General features: G+C 30.0%; 1 protein-coding gene across 1 annotated transcript in view; it reads right to left on the bottom strand.

The window, feature by feature from the left end:
* LOC144838846 (gamma-aminobutyric acid type B receptor subunit 1-like) overlaps positions 1-23,792 on the bottom strand; it is a 71,911-nt gene that overhangs the window by 18,120 nt on the left and 29,999 nt on the right. Inside the window, exon 2 of the mRNA XM_078694354.1 lies at positions 8,151-8,285. Within this exon, the coding sequence (XP_078550480.1) occupies positions 8,151-8,285 (135 nt within the window). The remainder of the gene's footprint in view (positions 1-8,150; positions 8,286-23,792) is intronic.

The following is a 23,792-nucleotide window of genomic DNA, read 5'->3' as shown; positions in this document are numbered from 1 at the left end:
TCTTTTAAAATGTACAGTATTTTTTACAAGTTACTGCAAACATAGCTTGTTTAAGGACACCTGAATTTGGGTGTCTATGGAAAGCATTCGCAGCCAAAAATACAATTACTGTACAGTAGAATCCATATTAAGGTGCAACATACCTTTGAGGACAAACAAAGTGGACCTCCTAACAGGTGTATTCCATGTTTAACCTAGTAGATGTCTTCCTGAATAGGTATATCTCAAAGGAGGGATTTTACTTTATACAATATTTGTAGAAATTTGCAACATACTAGCAGGAAAGGACAACAAAAACACACCACAAAATATGTATAGTACACATACACAACACATATGCAGAAACAGAAATTCTACCTATGAGGCATAAAGATATATATATATATACACATTATGTGTCTGTAAAAAGAAAGTGTGTAAAAGTTGTTTGTACTTGTATTTTTAGCAGCTCTCACCTTGTCTCTGTACATGTTTGTATTGCATGTTTGTAATTGTATTTGTATATTTTGGCAGAGATTGCTTTCCATAATAGTCCATCAATATAAAAGCAACATATGATACTGAAGCAGACGACAGAAATATAATTGTTTAATATCATGTTCCAGTAAATATGGATAATAGTTTCAAAATTGAAAAGGTAAAATCCAATTAAGAAACACACAATCTCAATCAAATCCTATATTAGATCATGCCTACCATGTGTGATCCATTATTAGCAACACAGTAGTAAAATTGTATAAAGTGGCTGAAAGTGAGGAAGGTTGTGTATGCAACTAATTTGTACAATTTTTTTTTTTAATATCATACGCATCCAACAGCGAGTAACCCGCATCCAACAGTAACTCACCAATTACAGGAAAGATAAATTATTTTACAATTTACTGTGCCTATAAACTAATAAGTCTCATTTGAAGCTTAGGGAGTGGAGTTGAAAGAGTCATGAGTTTCAACCCTGGCACTACTATAGGTCAGGATTGAACCCAGCACATTAGGATTGGAAGGCAAGCATGTTAACCACTAAGCTACAGCTCCACTACAAAGGATTGTTTAATAAATTTGAGGAAAAAATAGTATGCAGCTATGAATCTATCTTTATTATAATAGTAATACAAATTTATAAACCTGGTTTATTAAGTTAATTTGAAGTAAATTTTTACTGTAAAGTGGTCAAGAAGAATGATCAGGTTCTTTTGATGTTGGACCTATTTCTATATTTAATTTACTCATGAAACTTTCGACAAACTTCAGATTTTTTTTTTCTTAACTAACAATACAACACTACACGATCATAAACAGATATTGAATGAAACATAATACAATGGCATTTGTTAAAAGAATCAACGGCGTGCTTGAAAACATGTCACGGTGTGTTGGGGAACACGCGGCGGTGTGCGTTGGAGGACACGCAACGTGTTGAAAGACACGTAACATCATGTTGGAACACACCCAACAATGTTGCTATCACATATTGGTTTTATGTTTGCTAATAGTTGTAATAGTACATGTAATTAAGACATTTGAAGATATCTCAATCAATCTATGGCAAACATAACACGCAGTTGTTTTCTTTTGCCTTTGGTTAAATATACTGTATTCATGTTCATGTCTAATAGCTATATAACGATTCATTTTGGATAAAATAAATAAACATTAATGCACAGTTCATTAAATTATTCATTTCTACTAATGTAAATAATACTATGTTGACCTTTGAAACATACAAAGTTATTTCAACATTAGAAAAGTCATTGACTTAACTTTACATTATTATATACAACTTATTAAATTATATGTGATACATACTGTAGAATATGTTAGGCCCTACTATCATAATTCAACTTTTATAATAAAAATTTAGCATTTTCATGCCTTAAGATTTAACAATTTTAATAGTTATTTACTTTGACAAAATATATTTACCTGAAAAAGAAAAAGAAAAGAAAAAATATGGTAAACTCAAGCTCCATTGTCTGTCAGATGACGGTTTTCTCTGTTAAATGTCTTTTAAAAAGTAAAATCACTATATTCGAAGTAATATTGTAATTGTATCTATGTCTTTAAACTGTATTTAAATATTTGAATGAGTGGCCCCTCCCATGCGAAAGAGTTTCTCAATTTCAAGGATATAAATAAAACACTAGATATACGATAGCATTTTTCTAAAGTTTTCTATACGAGATATACCACATCTTAAAGAATTGACAGAATTGACATTTTCAAAAAATCCATAAACATACACCATAATATAAGAGAAATGCAAAAAGTATATAAATATATTATTATTGATATACTATTTGCATTTCTCTTTACTAGTAAACCGACAAAATAATCTTCAGGTGAATTTCAAATTAAATTTCATCAATCACAATAAACATTCATGCTAATTAATACTGTATTTTAACAATGACTTTCACAAATATCTTGATGAATAATGTAAAATTCCTAGGGCAAATTTTGAAAGTAATCAGAAGTTACTGCTACTACTTTAAAAGTCTAATCCGGTCATTATTGTGATCGATGATGGTTCACACCCAACTACTATAACGCGAAGTCTAATACGGCCATTATTGTAATAGATGATGGTTCACACCCAACTACTATAACTATGTTTTAGTGGTTAAATCCACTTTAATCTAACAATAAGATTGAATGTAAAGGAAATAAATATTCTATTCAACTGTTCGTTTGCTTTTGGTACTTGTAAATCCATTTGTAAATCAGTCAATATCACTAAAAATAAAACAAAACAGACTTTGATAATCAAAAGAAAGGAAAACCAGAGGTTTATAGCCATATGATTCAACATTAGTAGTGACCAATTCATCTCTGTACATTATGGCTTGTTGGTCAAATAAGTAAATTAAATTAAATGAAACATAAAGAATGGGCAAATTATTTGAACATCAAATGGAAATAAATCCACATCAACAATTTAAACATCACCGGGATGAGTTCAGTAGTTGACAATGTAATATGCACGTTGATATACATGCAAGGAAATTGTGTTATTGACCTGAAATTGGTCTATTAACATTTTTATGCCACTGAAGAAAAAGGTGATGTTACATGATTCATTTTTATTTAAATTGAAAGAATAGAAATATTAAAGAGAATTATTTTAGCAATAACATTGAGATTTTAAAGAAAATCGAGCAAAGACAAGAAAAGTGCACTTTGAAATTCAGATTCCATAAAAGTTTTGAAAACTAGATTGGAACTCATCACCAAGGTGAGACAGTTGATCCGCACAAACGCAACCTGCTGTTGTAACACATTCGCAAGCTACCGCTTTACCTGTACCACCAAACGATGGAACTAAAGTAAATCGTTAATTAGGTTACCATCAACAAGCGTCCAATCTATTCAATTTAAAGTTTCAAAAACAACTCTTTTCAATTAATGATTCTTTATTCCCGATTGTGAAATTTAATTTATAAATCATTTACAGTCTTCTGAGTAACTTACCAATCCATACGTTAATGAAGATTCATTTACATCAACATTCAATTATTCATTTACATAATGATGCTCTCAAACTCATTATTTCATTATTAATATTGATCATTTCAAAATCTGATATTAATTCATAAACCTGTATTATTACATCCATGAATGCCAGACTTCATAGATGAATAATCAGGCTAAATTAACTTCATTTTATTACATTTCAAGTAATTTCTTCTTTGATATAGTTAAAGATAATTTCATTAAGGTATAAAAAAAGGCAGAAGACCGAAAAACAAAAGCCTTTGATTGCCCCAAAACACCTCCATTGCAGAGATTTTCATCAAGGGCATGGTATAAAATTTGTTAAAATAAACATAAAAGTACACACACAAAGATAAATCTTGCTTTCAAAAATTTTCTGATCTGTTTGCAAATAATCTCATAACTAGATATGATATGAACAAAATATAAACAAAATAGTTGTTGGTACACCTTTCTTTTTGATAGGAATTTATCTATTATTGCAAATAGTTCCACTTTCAGAATGCTCTTTTTTGGAATTTGACCAATTTTCAAACATAACACGCTCTGCAACTATAGTGCATTTGATGCTATAAAATCCTAAAAATTCATTCTCTTTAATTTCTTATTCTATATTTATAATTTATGTAATTTCACTGTGACAATAATGTGTACTTTACTCAAGATCTGTTTACAATGATATGTAGTTTAAAAAGTTGACAATGTTAATGTGTATTTTACAGAACTATATTTGTTGACAATAATGTGCCCTTTACAGAACTAGATTTGTTGACAATAATGTGTACTTTACAGAAATAGAACTGTTGACATCTGTGTACTTTACAGAACTAGATCTGTTGATCACAATGCATACTTTAGAGAACCAGATCTACAGTTGACAAATGTGTACTTTACAGAACTAGATCTATCGACCATAATGCATACTTTACAGAACCAGATCTGTTGACAATAATGCATACTTTACAGAACCAAATCTGTTGACAATAATGTGTACTTTACAGAACCAGATCTGTTGACAATAGTGCATACTTTTACAGAACTATATCTTTTGAACTACAGTAGATCTGTTGAAAATAATCAGCTTCCTCATGTTGAAGAAAACCACAAACTCTTCTTTGCAAATTCCAAAGAGTTTGTCAACTAAATTAAAAATAACACACAATCAGTCTGATGGAAAATGAAGGCGACACTAATTTACAGCGCAACACCAAATTAGGAAAATGTTTTTAGTTTATGAAAAATGGTAGAAACTAGGTCAGGGTAAAGATGTTTTTTAATCAATGTAGTACATTTTTATTTAATATTAAAATAAATTAAATAATCATTTTAGTCATATACGGATTATATCAAATTTGTGACCTGTGTAAAATACTCTGTTTTCTAGATGTTGACCAAATTTTCTTCACCTTCAAAATTCAAAGTGCAAAAATATCTCTAAAAATCAATACTTATACACCATTCATCAATTTTGAGACTGTTCTTAAATCTCACATTTTTTGACAAGAGCTTTGGCACTTTACTGGTAAAGAGTGCCTCGTCTTTGGATATTTTTATATCAAAAACATGGTATAACCGTAAGATACATGATAGACTAATTCGTATGAGCTGTGTTCAATTATTAGCAGTCAAGTTTTCTCTCTGCTTTGTGTTATATTGTATATATATTGTACATTCCATTACAACTTTATATTACATGGCACTTAAGTTGTACTATAAAATCACTATTATTTCCCTTTATAATGAAATTACAGGAGCATAAATACATACTCACTAGCTATGAATTCAAATAATTCATTTATTATATAATTTAAGTATTATATGTTTTACATTTCACACAAACATAAATTCATCACTGAACAGTGTGTTCGATGATATAATAAAATCAGCTATAGTAATTGACTAAATGCATTGAAGAAATCGTACAATTAAAGATTATTATATCTTGGGGAATGTATAACAAAAAGTTGCATAGTTTATATCTGAAAAAATAGGGCATGTATACTTTCAGTGATGCTATTAACCAGTTTTCAATAAATTTAATGATTTTAACAGTTTAAGCTGTTTGCATGTTTTACTATACTAGTTTTAGGCCTACTCCTAGAGTTAAAGAAATTAGGTCATATCCCAAAACGCAGAATTGAATTCAAAACCAATATAAACAGATTATAAATGTACCCACGTTGCTGATGCACCCACTTGAGAGATGCAGAATTCATTCAGAATCAAGTCAAGACAGGCCTGTTTGGAAAGTAAACAGCTCTGTGTAAAGTTCTGTCTACACTTTCAAATATTATGTGACAAAAAATGTGATGTGCCCATATATGGACATGATGATGTCATATCACTACGATATTTGGGCATATCACTACCATATTTGGGCACATCACATTTTTTTGTCAAACTAGTTTGATAGTGTAGACAGAGCTAATGTTTTCCTGGTTGGTTGCTATCTCGCTCATTAAGTCAGCAGGGTATTAGACAGTGACTGAATTTGGTCAGCAATTGAAATTATACTTTAAACTATAATAATAAAGGTATGCGACAATTAAATTACAAAGTCAAAAAACACAAATAGATAACCTCTAAGATTGTTTCATATTCACTTCTGTATACTCAATTTTTCTTAGTGACGAACTTTTTATCGCCAGATTAATGATATTTTTATTTACTTTTTCCCTAATAAATTTGTCTTAGTGAAGATAGCTACAACCTGAAGATAAAATATAAATTATATACGCTAGCAAGCATGAGTGCATAGTTAATTACAACTTTTATCTGTTATCTTGAAGAGTAACTGCGACATTAACATGTCTCCTATGTGTTCCTGCTGTGTGCTTTCAGCTATAACTCTTAAATCATCTGTGACGACATCTAAAATCACTTTTTTTCCAAACCATTTGGCTTGAACAAACATTAATTGTAAAGCATTACGAGAAATCTTTAAACTATTAGTAAAATCAAATGAAAAAACAAAAGGGCACGATGTATTCATTGGTAGGCAATGACATGTTCTAAATCTGTCAATTGTATGAACGACCTTGGAAACACGTACATGTATTTGTTTTACATCCAACATTTGTTTTAGCGTGTTGATTATTGCCTCGTGGATATAGCATGTTTTAAAATAAAATGTTAACAACGGTATTTTATATTATTTTCAGATTGCTAAAAGTTCACCAAACTTTTCCTATCAAACTTTATAATGCGATATGGACTGGACCGATGTATGCCTCTAGACTAACAATAAAGTGCTATGAATAAAACCCTAGTACATTTTTCATGATTGAACGAATTCTACGATGGATATTTTAAAAGGGTGTAATTACATTCAACACCACTTTTAACAGTTATCACCACAATGACATTTCGCCGTGTTTTTTAATCTGCTAATAAAAAACGGTATTTTTGTTTGAGTACACATTTGCTGCCAAGAAAGTAATTTATTTCCACAATTTGGTAAAAAACAGGCCCTTTATGCTTACCATGGATTGTCTGTTGCCTTTGATGTTAACATTAACAGTATAGTTACTGGGTTTAACGATAATGTGTTTATATGTTGGGCAATAATTAAAATAATCCTTTTCTAACATTACGACTTAACTTTACATACCAAACTACATTTAAAATGACAATGTTCAATAATTCCACACAAAGCTTCTAAATTCAAGATGTTCATTTTATGTGTTGATGAACCAACTAACATTTGGCCAAAAGGTCAAGAACCAAAGGTCAAGAAACATCCAGAATATCCAAAATGTTAGAAAAAAAAACAAAATAGTTGCTGATAGTTACACTGCAAGGTTTTGTGGTAGAAAAGTTGCTTGAAAAGTCTTATGAATCTTTTCTTTAACTCATACTTGAAACACATCTTAGTAATTATGCATATAAATTACAAGTTTACCTGATTGAAAATGTTAATCTATAGTTTGTAGTAATAAGTTATTAGAAATTTTCTTTTTTCCAAACCAACAATTAGTATGTAAACTAACCTTGACAGTTTCGCTGTCCTGATTGGACAGCTTCTTCAGAAGCAAGTTTACTTGCTTATGGTAAAATAGACAAACCAACTACCGTAAAACCTCGAAAAGAAGTCCCCCCTCTTTGTTTTGCTAAAGTAATCTTGATAAAAGGATGGGCATCTTTTCGAGGTTTTGCGGTATGATCTTTATATCGAAATATGAGTGGGAGATAAAAATACGACCAGAGGGCGCTCTTACAGTGCATACTTCCGCCTACATTACGATAGTTTTTTGTGGGTTGTGACATTTTACCATGCCCCTTCAGAATCGTACGCTGTTGAGATTTTTTGCCATAGGTCATTCTATTTTTTTCTTCGATTTTGATAAAAGCCTCTAGCTAGACTGGGTAAAACACAAACTTAGGAAGAAGTAAATAATGACATAAGCTAGTATATAGGATTTCTGTACATAAATAAGACTTTTTGAAAAAAACATTTATTATTATCTGTAATTTGTGTATGTTTAAGGGTTCCCACTCATCAGTGATTTAGTTCATTTTTGGTTTTCCCTGTCTCATGTTTCTCTGTTATTATTGTACCATTGTACTGTACTTGTGTTACTGAGACGAATACATGAAATAATATAATTATATTAAAACAATAATTATACAGGAATAAGCAAAGTGTAAAAACAACTACTTACAACAATTAGGTTCCAGAGGCGTGCTGCTTCTGCCACAGGTGTGGACACACTGCTACACCCCGACAACAGCATCAACATCTGAGGCTTATCATAAAGTAACTTATAAAAGATATTCGTTCCAATTCCTGGGTTACACTATAAAGAAAGAAAATTAAATTTGTTAGCAAAGTTGCACAGAAAATATTAAGAATTGTAAAAAGTTTGATTTTATTCAAATAGTTGTAACAAAGATAGTTATTTTATTTAAATAAATATCTTTACTCCTTTTCACTTACCAATAAAAAAATAATTGTAAAGTTTATAGCTGGGTTCAAACGCTTAATTCATCAAAAACTGATATTAAATTTTAACTCTTTAACAAAAGGTCAGAATTTATTTATTATTTAATGTATTTTAAATGGTATAACTATTATGTGACATTAAAATGGCATATTCAACAAACAGTAACAATACATCTTTAAATGGTAAAGATGAGGAAATCTGTGAGAAAAAGTCGCACAAATGAGATTGAGAAGCTCGAAACCTTCTGCTTAATTGCAGATGATTTCACTTCTGTTGATGAACTTAAACTTAGACTAGACATGAAACTCGTCACTTTGACGAGTTAGTTATCCGCACCACGACAAACGCCACGTGCACGTCATACGTTGGAATATTGCACACAGATAAAGATTATGGCATTATGACAAGAACTGAAGAATATGACATGCTGTTAGTGCTGAATTTTGTGTCATATAGTATATACATGCAAACAGTATAAGCTGTATACATATTACATACAGTGTAGAATAGGTGAAATTACGGGACCCGCCATTTATTCCAATTTTTAACATGGCGACGGTATCAAAATGAAACACTTAGATAGCAATTTCAGAAGGAAATTATCTCAGGAACAACATATTAACGTGTAGAAGAAATTTGAATACGTAAAATATAGATGCGCACCCTTTTAAATGTGATGAACTATTACGCAAAATATGAAAATACGACTTTTTTTATTCAACTGGCCATATGATGACGTCACAACATCCGATTGGCAAAATGTTTACATGAATTCGTATCTACAATCCAATAGCTTCCAGAAAACGTTTTAATCGTGATTATCACATTTTATTCTTACGAGCTATTACAGATTAAAATTTACTGTAAAGATGAAATTAATGACCCACGTAATTAAAATTTTTAGGCATGATGACGTCATAAAAATTAAAATATTTTTATCTCATGCTAAAGAAAGTTGATTGACCTACACAATATATAAATGTAGGAGAAAAAGGAATACAGATAAGCGCGATGCGCTCCATTGAATGTGATGAGCAATAACGAAAGAGACAAAAATCCTATATTTTACATTCGTGTGGCCATACGATGACGTCACAATGTTTTTTTAGCCTTATTGATGCATGATCCGATATCTACAACTCATCAACTTCTAGATTTTGTAATAAAAATAAACGGTTAACGGTTTACTTTAGAAACTATGACTGTTTAAAAAAAGACATAATTTTGACGATTTTTTAAGCTTTTTCATAAAAAACGCGCACGAATTGTCTAATTCAACGTGTTCGTATGGCGTTATTTAAACTGGAAAAGGTCTAAATTGTTTTCAAAATCACTGGGAAAGGCTTGAAAAATATAATTCAAGAGAAAAAAATATGTTTTTAACGCTATGTGCGCACCGCGCGCATAAAAAATTGCGCGCCCGTGGGAATTTTTGACATGCTCAAAATGACAAGAAACGCGTAAAAAGTTGATTAGAAATTAATTTTGCGCATTTTGAAATTTTAAATGCGCGTGCGCGCGTAACTTCTTGTCAAACATGCCATTTTTAATCCGTAGAAAGTTTGCCCCTGATATGACTTAAATTTTGTCAAAGTGTCAATACTAAATGACTTTTGGTTTTTAATCTATGATCAATCATTGAAATTCATAAAATTGCGCATAAGTCACGTTGCGCAACTATGACGTCATTCAAAAATAGGAGGTGCACAACTTCACGTAAATGCCCATATGTTGTCAAAGTTATGAAATGTTATGTTTACACATTTTAGAGGAACACGACTCACAAAAAGGAAGGAAGGAAAGAAGAACTAGACATGAAACTCGTCACTTTGACGAGTTAGTTATCCGCACCACGACAAACGCCATGTGCACGTAATACGTTGGAATATTGCACACAGATAAAGATTATGGCATTATGACAAGAACTGAAAAATATGATATGCTGTTAGTGCTAAATTCTGTCAATTTTGTGTCATATAGTATATACATGCAAACAGTATAATCTGTATACATATTACATACAGTGTAGAATAGGTGAAATTACGGGACCCGCCATTTATTCAAATTTTTAACATGGCGACGGTATCAAAATGAAACACTTAGATAGCAATTTCAGAAGAAAATTATCTCAGGAACAACATATTAACGTGTAGAAGAAATTTGAATACGTAAAATATAGATGCGCACCCTTTTAAATGTGATGAACTATTACGCAAAATATGAAAATACGACTTTTTTTATTCAACTGGCCATATGATGACGTCACAACATCCGATTGGCAAAATGTTTACATGAATTCGTATCTACAATCCAATAGCTTCCAGAAAACGTTTTAATCGTGATTATCACATTTTATTCTTACGAGCTATTACAGATTAAAATTTACTGTAAAGATAAAATTAATGACCCACGTAATTAAAATTTTTAGGCATGATGACGTCATAAAAATTAAAATATTTTTATCTCATGCTAAAGAAAGTTGATTGACCTACACAATATATAAATGTAGGAGAAAAAGGAATACAGATAAGCGTGATGCGCTCCATTGAATGTGATGAGCAATAACGAAAGAGACAAAAATCCTATATTTTACATTCGTGTGGCCATACGATGACGTCACAATGTTTTTTTAGCCTTATCGATGCATGATCCGATATCTACAACTCATCAACTTCTAGATTTTGTAATAAAAATAAACGGTTCACGGTTTACTTTAGAAACTATGACTGTTTAAAAAGAGACATAATTTTGACGATTTTTTAAGCTTTTTCATAAAAAATGCGCACAAATTGTCTAATTCAACGTGTTAGTATGGCGTTATTTAAACTGGAAAAGGTCTAAATTGTTTTCAAAATTACTAGTAAAGGCTTGAAAAATATAATTCAAGAGAAAAAAATATGTTTTTAACGCTACGAGCGCACCGCGTGCGTAAAAAATTGCGCGCCCGTGGGAATTTTTGACATGCTCAAAATGACAAGAAACGCATAAAAAGTTGATTAGAAATTAATTTTGCGCATTTTGAAATTTTAAATGCGCGTGCGCGCGTAACTTCTTGTGAAACATGCCATTTTTAATCCGTAGAAAGTTTGCCCCTGATATGACTTAAATTTTGTCAAAGTGTCAATACTAAATGACTTTTGGTTTTTAATCTATGATCAATCATTGAAATTCATAAAATTGCGCGTAAGTCACGTTGCGCAACTATGACGTCATTCAAAAATAGGAGGTGCACAACTTCACGTAAATGCCCATATGTTGACAAAGTTATGAAATGTTATGTTTACAAGTTTTTGAGATACGTGAGACACAAAAATGAGGGAGAAAGAAATAAGAAAAAAAAAAAAAAAAAAAAAAAGTAACAGGACGATTACAAGGAGTTATCCGCTACTAAGCGGATAACTAATAATACAGAAAAAAAATATTGATCTCATACAATTACAAGGAGTTATCCGCTTGGTATACCAAGCGGATAACTAAAAACTGGTGGCCCAACGCATACAATCATTTGCAATTGTTTACAAAACTGTATGTTATTGCAAAAACAATATGGATTAGCTAAATAAATAAGATCATCGACGTTACAAATTATCGTAAATTAAAGCTTTAAGCCTAAGGCCTAATTTATTTATTATTAAAATGTATTAGCACTACAAGTAGGGAATTTAAAATGGCTCCCGTTGAAAACTGATAATAGTAATTGTGATTACTTTGGAATTACTAATAATCTATTTTGTAAAATTGAGTTACAGAATAATGTATTGACGACGCCATACTTAATCTGTCAAAAATCACATTTTCATTGTTACATAAAGTAGTATGTCACATGTCGGAAAACAAACAAAAGAAAATACATCTATTGAAAAGTTAATGACAGACCCTCTGACAACTAAAAGGAGCAAGAGGAATGATATAACAGATGGTATTCAGTTTCAGTTTCCGATTTTATTTCACACATAAATGTAACACAATACATACATATTTCTTTTTTTAAATATAAATGATAAAAAAATGTGTGTGGAGATTGCATTAATAAGCCAATTTGGCTTTAGGTCTGAACCTCCAAATGAAGCAAATATATACATGTAAAAATAGTAATGACTGAAATAAGCAAGAAAATTATACTGTACTTGTGATGAGTGAAGGGTAAAACATCACATGACGGACTGTTTCTATCTTCCAAATTGAAAGCAATGGTTTTCGGAAGTGCAAATATTGAGATTTCTATTGTGAGAATTGTAAGCGTTGGTTTATTTGCATCATATAAATATCTACATTTTGCAATGCGAAAAAATGCGCGACCAATCAAAACTAAGAAATATTTAAAACATAGATTTAGCCTAAACTGACTTTAGGAAAAAAATGAAATTCTTTATAAGTCATTCCTCCTGAAATGGATAATTAGGTGTAGGATTAGAGTGGGATTATATTTGAGCATGGGATTATATTAGAGCATGGGGTTATATTTAAGCATGGGATTATAGTTGAGCACAACCTAGTCCTCTATATTCTTTCTTTCTTTGTATTGTATTGTATTGTACCCCCTTGGGTACACAAGGGGGTAGGGGTGCAGGGGGAGTGGAGAAGTTGAAAAGTTGATTGAACTCAATTAGTGATCTACCTAATGATTTTTATGCATATTTTTTTTAAACCAATCTGTAATATTCACATAAAATGATCACTTAAAAATCTTCAAGGACAATGTAGCTTCACTTCAACAATGCAAATCCGTATTATGATTATGGTTTTCACTATGTAAAGCTAATAATCATTCAAGATTATATTTCATGCAAAAAAACAGCGGCAAAGGCTTTTAGAATTCTTTGAATGATAGATAAAAATGAGAGGTAAAGTATAACACATGTTCTTTTTGATATATAACTGTTTATTCAACAGCTATGCTAAATATTTGCTATGCAACTTAAAATGCAAATCTTTGAAAGTTTATAGCAGATGATGAATTACTGATAATGACATAGAAGCAACAATAATAAGAAATATTTCTTACAAAAAACGCTGCTCATCTCAGGATAACTACTGTCAACATGCATCTCAATATTTATCAGCAAATGTTTTTATAGACTCTTTTTTCTCAGACGTGCTTTGGTCTTTAATATAACTGCTTAAAAGAGTCGGCGCGTAAACTTTTCACATACAGTAGGCCCTTAGCTCTGTATCTACCAAACTAGTTTGATGTCATCTTGTCCATATATGGGCACACCACATTTTGTCACATAAAGTTGGATAGTGTACACAGAGCCTAAGCTAAAGAATATTACTCTAAATTAGTAACGAAATATAATAATCGTAGTAAATAATAAACTTATCATTGTAAGTCACAATATACTATAATAGTAACCCAATATGGTTGTAACTCGTACTCTAATCATTTTTTCAGACATATTTTCATATTTTGGTTGCAATATAATAGGTGTAATGAAATTCATATATTTAAACTTATTATAAACCTCTAAGCGAGGCCACTACCTTGTAAAATCTAACTTGTAAAAGTCTAACCTACTAAGCACGACAAATTAAAAAACAGTTAATTTATTTCTAATAGTACCTTATTAGCAGACAAAGTAAAGAGAGTTTACTTTACTAGTAACCTACTATAAATCAACTTTTTTTTATTCTTAAAATTTAAAAAAAAAAATTTAATTTTTTACAACATTCAAATAAGTTTGCCAGAAACCATTTCACCTCTAATTCCTTTTTTTTTTACATTTGTGAATTAACAATAGATAGTGATTAAGTTCGCTTTTTAGGAATCCTGTCTCTGCCTGGTTTTGTGTGATGTTTTTCTTGTTCTTTGTCCACGTTTTTTTTATATTGTATTTTTATGGAGACAAAAATAAATGAAATGAAAAAGAAAAAACCATAATGTAATCTGCAATAGTAAGTTTCAGCGTAATCAATTCCACATAATAGTATTAACGTTTTTCAGAAAATGAAATCTGAACAGAAGCGACAAAAGACAACAGACCAATCAGAAGTTCCTACAAACAAGAGATTACATTACATGTTTAACTTTCCAACGTTCTCAGGAGATAGGCTTCGATTATAGCCTTGAAATTTAAACCAAGAATTGCAACAGCGATAGAAAATATTCATAATCAAATTCCTGCATGAACATAATTGACTTTCACCAAAACATACATATGAATGAAAATTTCTTCTTTCTTTTCTTCTATATATTTATAACACTGATTTAATACTAAAGTTATGTACATAGTCATTAAACTGTAAATTATGGTAATTTTAATTTACCATTATAATTGGAAATTCCATTCCGCTGTACGAAACTCTTCCCTGATTTAGGGACACATTAACAGAGGACGCAACACATTCACTCTGATATAAACGCAAAGACGAATGCACAATACAAGTGAGTTGACCAATCACAAGTGACATTTTAAATGATCCTTTGTGTCATGATTGGTCAAATTGCTTACGTCATTGCGTTATGGGAACCAAATCAAATCAATGAAATATTTATCTATTCATATATAGAAATGTGTACATGGAAAAATTGACAGATTGACAATATGGTAAAACAAACAAAACATTCACAATTAAATCATACATTTGATAAAATTATCATTTACAAAAATAGATTCAATAAAACATACATCAATCCCTATAAAAGAACTATGTTGTATTTAGGTTAAAATTATATTCCGATTTTTCCAAGCTTTTTAGTGAAATATTTCTCTTAAATAGTTTTTTTAACTTAGCTTAAAGTGTTTTTGGTGAATACGGTCACTGGTTCTCTATTGTACCAAGGAAGAAGAGTGTGCTATAACTTTTCGATTTTATTTATATTATAGGTGCTATGTACGCTATGTAAATGTTACGATATTCTCTAAACTGAGTGGACACAGTGCATAGTTTCAGTTCAAGTGAACTATCAAATACACTAACTCTTACAAAACAACCTGTTGGTCAAGTAGCCTATACTTTGGTTAATTCTGGTTAAATATAATATTAGGGATTGTAGATGTATCTCTTCTCTATTTTGTAGATTCATGTTGAGTTCAAATATTGACCTTAACATAGAAATTTAAAAACTAGTGCTGTTCCAACGTACCACATTTAGTCAAATGAAAACACTGTACAATGAAAGCACCCATTAGCCTAATGCATTTGAAGCACGCAAGTTTAAATCTCAGTAGGGCAACTTTTCCTATTCTTGTTCGGTAGATATCTCATCTTTACTGATTAAACATTGGCAATGTCAGCAATACATCACTTTGAAGTTTACAGTTTCCTTCCGCTAAGTAAAATTACAGTAATGCTTAAAACTTATTTTAATTGCGGTCTGTACAATTTATGGCCCATAAAATCTGTCTGAAATAAACAGTACGATTTGTGATACTATTTTTTCAAGACCCGTGCTTATCGTGGCATATCGACTGGTGTGACCTACTCAGAAACTTCAATGTGTAGTTGCTTGGCCAATTTTCTATTATTTTAAAATAAAAATATATTTGTGAAAAAGGGTTGCATTATTTCTAAATATTTTCTACTTTTGGAAATTTTTTATTTTATATGCATCCAACTGCTAGTAACTTGCCAAATACAAGATGGATAAACTAAACATTTTCAGTTTTCTTGAAAGACTTATCTCCAACCGTAAAGATGTTGCTTTTCGCGATCGCTGTAGTTTTTACAAAGATCAATGGCGGTGAATATAAACATCTTTACACCATTGTAATCCATCTTCAACCAGGTGAGGAGGATATGGTTAGTTGAGATGTAACTAATTTGCAATAATAAATTAAGACTGATGTTATATACTAGCTGTACAAATACTGAACTCCCTAAGGAATGAATGATTGATTCAGCAGTAACCAGTACAAGATGGGATAGTAGACTAATAACAGAAATGCACTATACAAATTAAAACATAGCTAATCAAAGTAATGAACTGTCGATATCAAACCTTTGGCAAACTTAATATACTCAAAGGAAAGTTTAACCAAGGAATTAAAAACAAAGGAAATGTTAATATCTTTTAGAAATAAGTATGTTTATTTTTTACCTAGTTCTATATTTCCATTTCAGTCTATATATTAGATGCTGTAGGCAAGCTTTACTCACTCATCCAATATGGCTACGTTGTTGTGTACTTTTGACCAATCAGATCATTTTAAAAAAGACTGATAAACTTAACCAATCAGATACCTAAAAAAAAGGTTTGTAGCAAATTGACTAGAAGTTGCTTTGGAACTCATTGCCATTTGACCAATCAGATCATAGCTATACTTTTTTAAAAAGTACTGGTAAACTTTAACCAATCAGATCTTAGCTACTTAAAACAAGGTTTGTAGCAAATTGACTAAATAGAAATTGGTTTGAAACTCATTGTCTTTTGACCAATCAGATCATATAGCTATACTTTTTTAAAAAGTACTGGTAAACTTTAACCAATCAGATCTTAGGTACTTACAAAAAGGTTTGTAGCAAATTGACTAAAGCAGAAATTGGTTTGGAACTCATTTTGACTTTTGACCAATCAGATCAGAGATACATAAAAAAATACTGGTAAACATAACCAATAAGATCTTAGCTACTTAAAAAAAGGTCGGTAGCAAATTTACTAAAGTAGAAACTGGTTTTGAACTGACTTTTGACCAATCAAATATTACTAATGTTGGAAGAAACTTTTATTTAACTGGCTAAGTAAAAAATATTATATATAATATTTGAAATCCTGTTTAACTTTTGACCAATCAAATCCTAGCTAAATTTTAAGGAGTATTTTTACAGATGATCTCAGTTAGAATTCTGAATTTAATTAACTTGCTTTTCTAGACATATATTTAATTGACCGATGGAGGTGACCATAACCAGCAATCATCGTCTCTGGCGGATCATCTCTATTTCAAATTAAAATATGAGAATCATTAATCATACCAACTGAAATTCATATCCATTAGAAAAACATGCATAGTGGATGGCACGTGTAAATTGACCAATCTCATTATGATGTACTTTTTTAAATGACCATGACCTAACTGAATTAGTTAAGAAAATTATATAATCAAAACAAGAAAGTAGATTGACATTTGAAAACCACAACATGTTTTTAATGTTAATCAGTGACTACCTATCAAACCATGTAATGTCTAAAGCTCTGTCTGAACTATCAAACTTTATGTGACAAAAAAATGTGATATGGACACAATTGTAACTACCATATTTGGGCACATCGCACTCCTTTTGTCAAACTAGTTTGATAGTGTAGATAGAACTTAAGGAGGTGAGGGATGAATGATATGATGTTTATGGTATGATACCATAAACTTAAAGATGTATTGTACACCTGAAAAAATATTTTTTTTAATGTATTTGTTGAATATGCCATTTAATGTCACATTAATATTTATTCACTTTGACCAAATTTAATAATTCTTTATTTTTCATGTTTTTGGTGGATATATAAAGATATATAAAACCCATAATATAAGACAGAAGCAACATTATTTTAACATGTTTTTGTTGACTATGCCATTTTAATGTCAAATCACTGTGACCACAACATGGATAGGAAATCAATAAATTTACCTAATAAACCAAAAGTATTTATTTCAAAGGGAAAATACATCTTTAACATGAAAACATTGAAAATTATTCATTAATAATAATGTTAATTATCATAAAATACAACAATTAATTTATAATTAAGCAACATAAATTGACAATATGTAAATGTAATATTAGAATATTACAAATCTTTGCACTATAATATATGTGCATGTTAAAAATGTACAACTAATTTTCATGAAAATTAATACGATTACAGCAATGTATGTGAAAATAAATAGCTTAGCAAGTACAGTAATTCAATTTACTTTATCCTAAAGAAATATTTAAGCTTGCAAAAATGAAGGACTTTGCAAAAGCAAGTCTAAATTCTGTGGATAGATTAAGTTGAATCGATTCAATGCTGACCTAATATAACATCTATTCACACCTTCTGAAATAAATAAGTTTTCCAGTAAAAATAAATAATAATATAATTTGTGAAGCAGTACAAGCATCATGTAAAAATGTGTTTTGTTATTATAAATGGCCGTGTTTCTGCAGCCATAACAAAATTATTGTTTAATTTCTGAACCAATCAGATAATTATTATAAAAATAAAGTGTTCATGACCAGACATTACCGAACAACCAAGTGCCGAAATCACAATGCAATAATTTTTCCTTCAGGTAAAATGTAAAATATTATCACATTTATCCGATTATTATGTAATTTGAATGAGATAATTAACAATTAATATTTCTAGATTGGAATCAGTTAAACCCTGTTTCCACAGGAATTGTATTGGTTAATTATCGGTTAATTTTTGGCTGCAGAAACACAGCCAATATGGTTGTAATGGTTTATTTAATAATAAACATACAATAGAAAGTTTTAAACCCTGAACTATCCTTTACAATTGATAAGCTTTGATAAAGTATTACAGATACTTTATACAGTATAACAACAGACTAAATTATGTTACCGTACAAATACAGTAGATCCCCTATTAGGGGGACCACTTTGAACTCAACAAAGTGTCCCCATAATGAATGTGTCCCTGGAATAGGGTCCCAGGGTAGTATCTTAAAACTAGGCCAATCAAATAGTAATCAAAGCAGATTTGTAGTACCGTTTTTTCATTCATTTTACCGATTTCAATCAATATTCACATTTTAATCTACAGTAAAAGTCTCGACCTAATTATTCTTGTTGAACATTGATAATAATTACCTGAGTGCTTTTTAGTATAATGGTGATCTTTTATGTCTCTTGCAATCAGATCAACGTTATTTTAACTACTTTCTATAGATCGCTTGGAAGATTATTATAATACTGTAACAGTAACAACAACTTTATTCTGAATCGGAACACTTGATCACCTTTCAATGGTATTTTCACAAGGCCATTTTTATGAAGTAGAAAGTTAATCTAACATAGAAACAATTTCAATAAAATTCATATAAATATAATAATTGAATTAAATAAAGAACAGAGAATAGAATAAACTACATCTTAATTTCAAAGTACAGCAGAACTAAGTTTTCTTTCCTCTTAATATTTAAGCTTTGTTTGTTTGGTTTTTGCTTTAATGCATTAATGCATTTTTTTTTTTAAACACCATTCGACTTTATTTTTGTTTTAAATATATAATAACGCAGAGAAGACATGCATTTGAGCGGTAACCTGCTCAGGGTAGATACAGATTCTATGTTTGAAAAGCTATGTGGTTTTCCGGTTACTGTTACCACCCGTGTACTCACCTGTGTAAACTGGCATTGTAATTACAATGCAAACGTTACTTTTTTAACAAATCATACGGAGCAACAAAGTGCGCAGCAACTAAAGTTATTAGGCTACCTAAAGGCATCATTACTTATGTTTATGCCACCCTCAGGTTAGTAAGTTCAGCTCAAAATCTGTGCTAAAACATCAAAGTTTATAGCATCACTCACAGAAGCCAATGATACCGCTGTTAGTAATCGTTTAAAGCTCTGTCTACACTATCAATGTAATTTGACAAAAAATGTGATGTGCCCAAATATGGTAAGTGATATGCCCAAATATGGTAGTGATATGTCCATATATGGGCACATCACATTTTTTGTCACATAAAGTTTGATAGTGTAGACAGAGCTTTAGTGAACATGGTGAAAAATCTAATCAACCATGTGTTTTAAATTTTAATTAACTCAGTTATCATTTGAAATAGGACCCTGGAATTTGTATATATGCACCGCACTGTAATTCCACTACAATTTTGCCTACAGTATAAATATATAAGAACTAAGCGGTATTTGTATTTATTTCAAAAGTCAAAGAGATACCAAACTCAATTAAAAAGAAACTTAAAACCCTGACAATACCTATGAATCACCTTCAAGACCATCAGTTATTCATGTAATTGAATAACATTATTAATAAAACATTCAAAAACTGTGTATCATATGTACAATTAGACGCCCGGATTTATTTAATTGAATTTAAAATATCAAATATTAATGAAGTTTTTAATAATAAATCAATTTGCAATGCTACTACTAGTACGTCTACAATGTCTTGATGATCATTGACCCAAACTCAATTCACTCAAAACACAGCTAAGAAAAGGGAAACTTTTTAATACACAGTTTTAGTTATAGATCTTAATAATCAACCCAAACAATTTTTAAAAAAAAAACAAAACATGATCACGGAAAAACTCTCTAATTAAATACAGTGGTTTGGTTATTGCACATGTTGAACAAGAGTCGTGAATCAACCCAAACTCAATTAGTAAATTAAATACTATTTTTTTGGCAAGTTTAAAAGGTAGATACCTTTTCAGGAGCAAGTAAAATATACATTTTACTCTTATGCTTTACCTTAGATTTTAAAAAGCAATAATATTTTTATGTTTAAAATAAGATAAGATATAAGGTAACTTAATTTCGTCCAACAAGTGGAAATAAAGGTGCTTGTCTGAGTACAAACTGTAATGGAAACGGAAAACCACCTCACAGCATTTATTGTTCTTTCTTTCATAATAAGTAGTAATTACTGTATGCTATTAAATTTGTATTGATTGTAATTGTCCAAGTGGAGAGTAGAACTTTAGCTTAAAGTTCAGGTACAAGGCATGAATTTTAAACATAATATTTGGTTGATTGTACATAAATCAAATATGTGTAACATAACTCATGACGAAAAGACTATATAGATCGATAATTATTTGAATGTATGATAAATAGAAAGAAATGAAATAACTTTTGAAAAAAGCTATTTAATTGGGAGTTTTAATTATAGCAATATTATTTTGAGCAAAGACAACATAATTTATTTTGAAATCCTAACGTGCAAATAGATCAGGCTCTAAAGTACCATCTACGTGGGTAGAATAAATTTTTGGAAAGATCTAATCACAATTTTGATTGATTAATTAAATTTGAGCATATTTAAATTCACGGAGCAAATTCAGCAAAGTTGTGAGAAAACATACTATTATGGGACGTTATTTTAAATGAATTCACATGGTATTCATCAAATATTATACACTATGAATTAATACATAAATGCATTGGAATTTCTGCACCTAATACATCAACAAAATGAACAATTTAAACATTCATAGAAGTTTAAAGTCTTTACAGTTTATTCGGAAATTGGAAGGAGCTAAAGGTCTGACGTCAAATTTAAAACAGGTAGTTTCTATGTTCCTGATGATGATCAAATAAAGATCGAAACGTTGAATCATGGCTTGCCTCTCGTTATTTGGAGTCAGTTTTATACTATGTTACTTAAACATAATCAGTGCATCTATTGGTAGTTGCTATAAAGTTTGTAATTATTAAACTGTGTGTATCATGCTGCTTTTATCTACTGTATTGACCACAAGTCAAAAAAAACCTATTGACTTCCAGTCTGACCATTTTTTGCTTTAAATTACATTTTTTCAGAGATTTTTATATAAAATTAAATATTGTTTTTTTCCGATCCAATTTTTGGTAAAGTGAATTGAACTGTTATGTGACATTAAAATAGCATATTCAACAAAACTATTAACAAAATTTATTTTTTCAAGAAGACAATATATCTTTAATGATACAATCAAATCTTCAATTCTTCAACAACTTTTATAGTTTCAAAATTATAAGTAAACTTATCTGTCATTAAGTAAAAGTTTAGTTGAGTATTTCTTTCTTTAGGCCATACATGTCAGAACACAATATATAACCATGCGTAAAACATTACTAAGTCAGTACATATTAATGCATAGCTGTTTTTTCTTTTTTGTACATACATTATGCCTACTGTGTTATTTTATAAAACAATTTTTCCATTAAGACGTAAGTAGTAACATTTGTAAAGGAGCAGATTTATCGCTGAACATCTAAATGACATATGATGTTTTTGTCATGTCATAGAGGTATAGAGGTGGCAGCAAAGTGAGTGAACAGGGCAGGGACTACTTAAATTGGCCGCATCGTATCTGTAAAGAGTATTTATAAAAACAACATCAATCAAAACAGGAAAAACAAGTTTGTACATTGAAGAATAATACATATATTTAGGTTAAAACATTTTTTTTTTATTGTTTGTTAAATATGGCATTTTAATGTCATATAATAGTTATTCACTTTGACCAAAAACTGGATAAAAAAAAAACCCTGAAAAAATGTATTTAAAGCAAAATATACCTAAATTGTCAGACAATGGTTTTTGGTTAAAATTAACTGTTTCTTTTGTCTTTTGTCTGTATAAGTGAAATCATTATTTTCGTTGATGTTTTTTCTATAGAAATGAATAACTTTATTATTGTTCTTGAACTTTGACATTCATAGTACGTGTATAAAATTAAATAATGAATCGCCATGAAATAGGTAGAATATTTTCATTCATTGAAATATATATATTTGTCTGATGAAATACCATGAGTTCTTTCGTTGTATGTTTGGTGTTCGTTTTGAATTCAGCAGGTTCATAGAAATATTTAAAAAATAGTATATAAAAATAAGTTTCAGTATAAAAATAAAAAATTACTATAATATATCCAATGTGAAGAGAAACATTTCTAATAAAGACAGCAACAATTTTTGTTTTAAAAATGAAAAGAAAAGCGGTCTCTACGGTTGTGCTCTATTAGCTTTACTATGTTACATAATTTCAAGATTTCATTGCTCACAAGAGTTTAGATGTTATCTGAAGACTCCATAAAAGCTAAGGAAAATGAGGATTTACAAATACTAAATAGCAGAACTGACCCACTAAATGGTTACATACGACTTTAATACAGTAAATGAACATTTTAAATAAATACTATAACATGTTGACATTTATATTATTGATAGATATATATCTAGTTCAGTTTGAAGAACATATGCAAGTCGGTACAACTTTGTAAATTTTTCTGAAATTTGTCTAGGGAGCTATAAATGTGTACATAGTAATATTGAAGTTGAATTCTAAATGACTTCGAAGCAACGCAATTTGGTCTAATTACTTTGACCCATTAATGCTGCTGAATTATAAATAACTAAATGTGGCCAGATTTCAAATGAGAATTACTAAAGATCATTTATCATTTTGTTTAATTTATTCAACCTCCGAACGCTTCATTAGCGGAAAAATTAGACCATGTGAAATGAATATATTATATTTGTAATAATTATACCACGTTATGTCATTTCTATTTCTTTATGATTGACTGTGTGTCGGTTCAAATTGAGTATGCAATAATTATTATACAATGTTTATTAGAAAATGACATTTTACTTTAGTAAAAGATTATCAGCCAGACATTTTTAACATGTGCATAAATGATAATTGAATGTAAGGTTATATAACCAATATCAAAAT

Source organism: Antedon bifida, chromosome 3 (genome assembly GCF_963402885.1).
Source record: "Antedon bifida chromosome 3, ecAntBifi1.1, whole genome shotgun sequence".
Taxonomy (NCBI): Eukaryota; Metazoa; Echinodermata; class Crinoidea; order Comatulida; family Antedonidae; genus Antedon; species Antedon bifida.
Note: the sequence above shows the minus strand (reverse complement) of the source record. Positions and strands in the feature narration are given on the sequence as shown.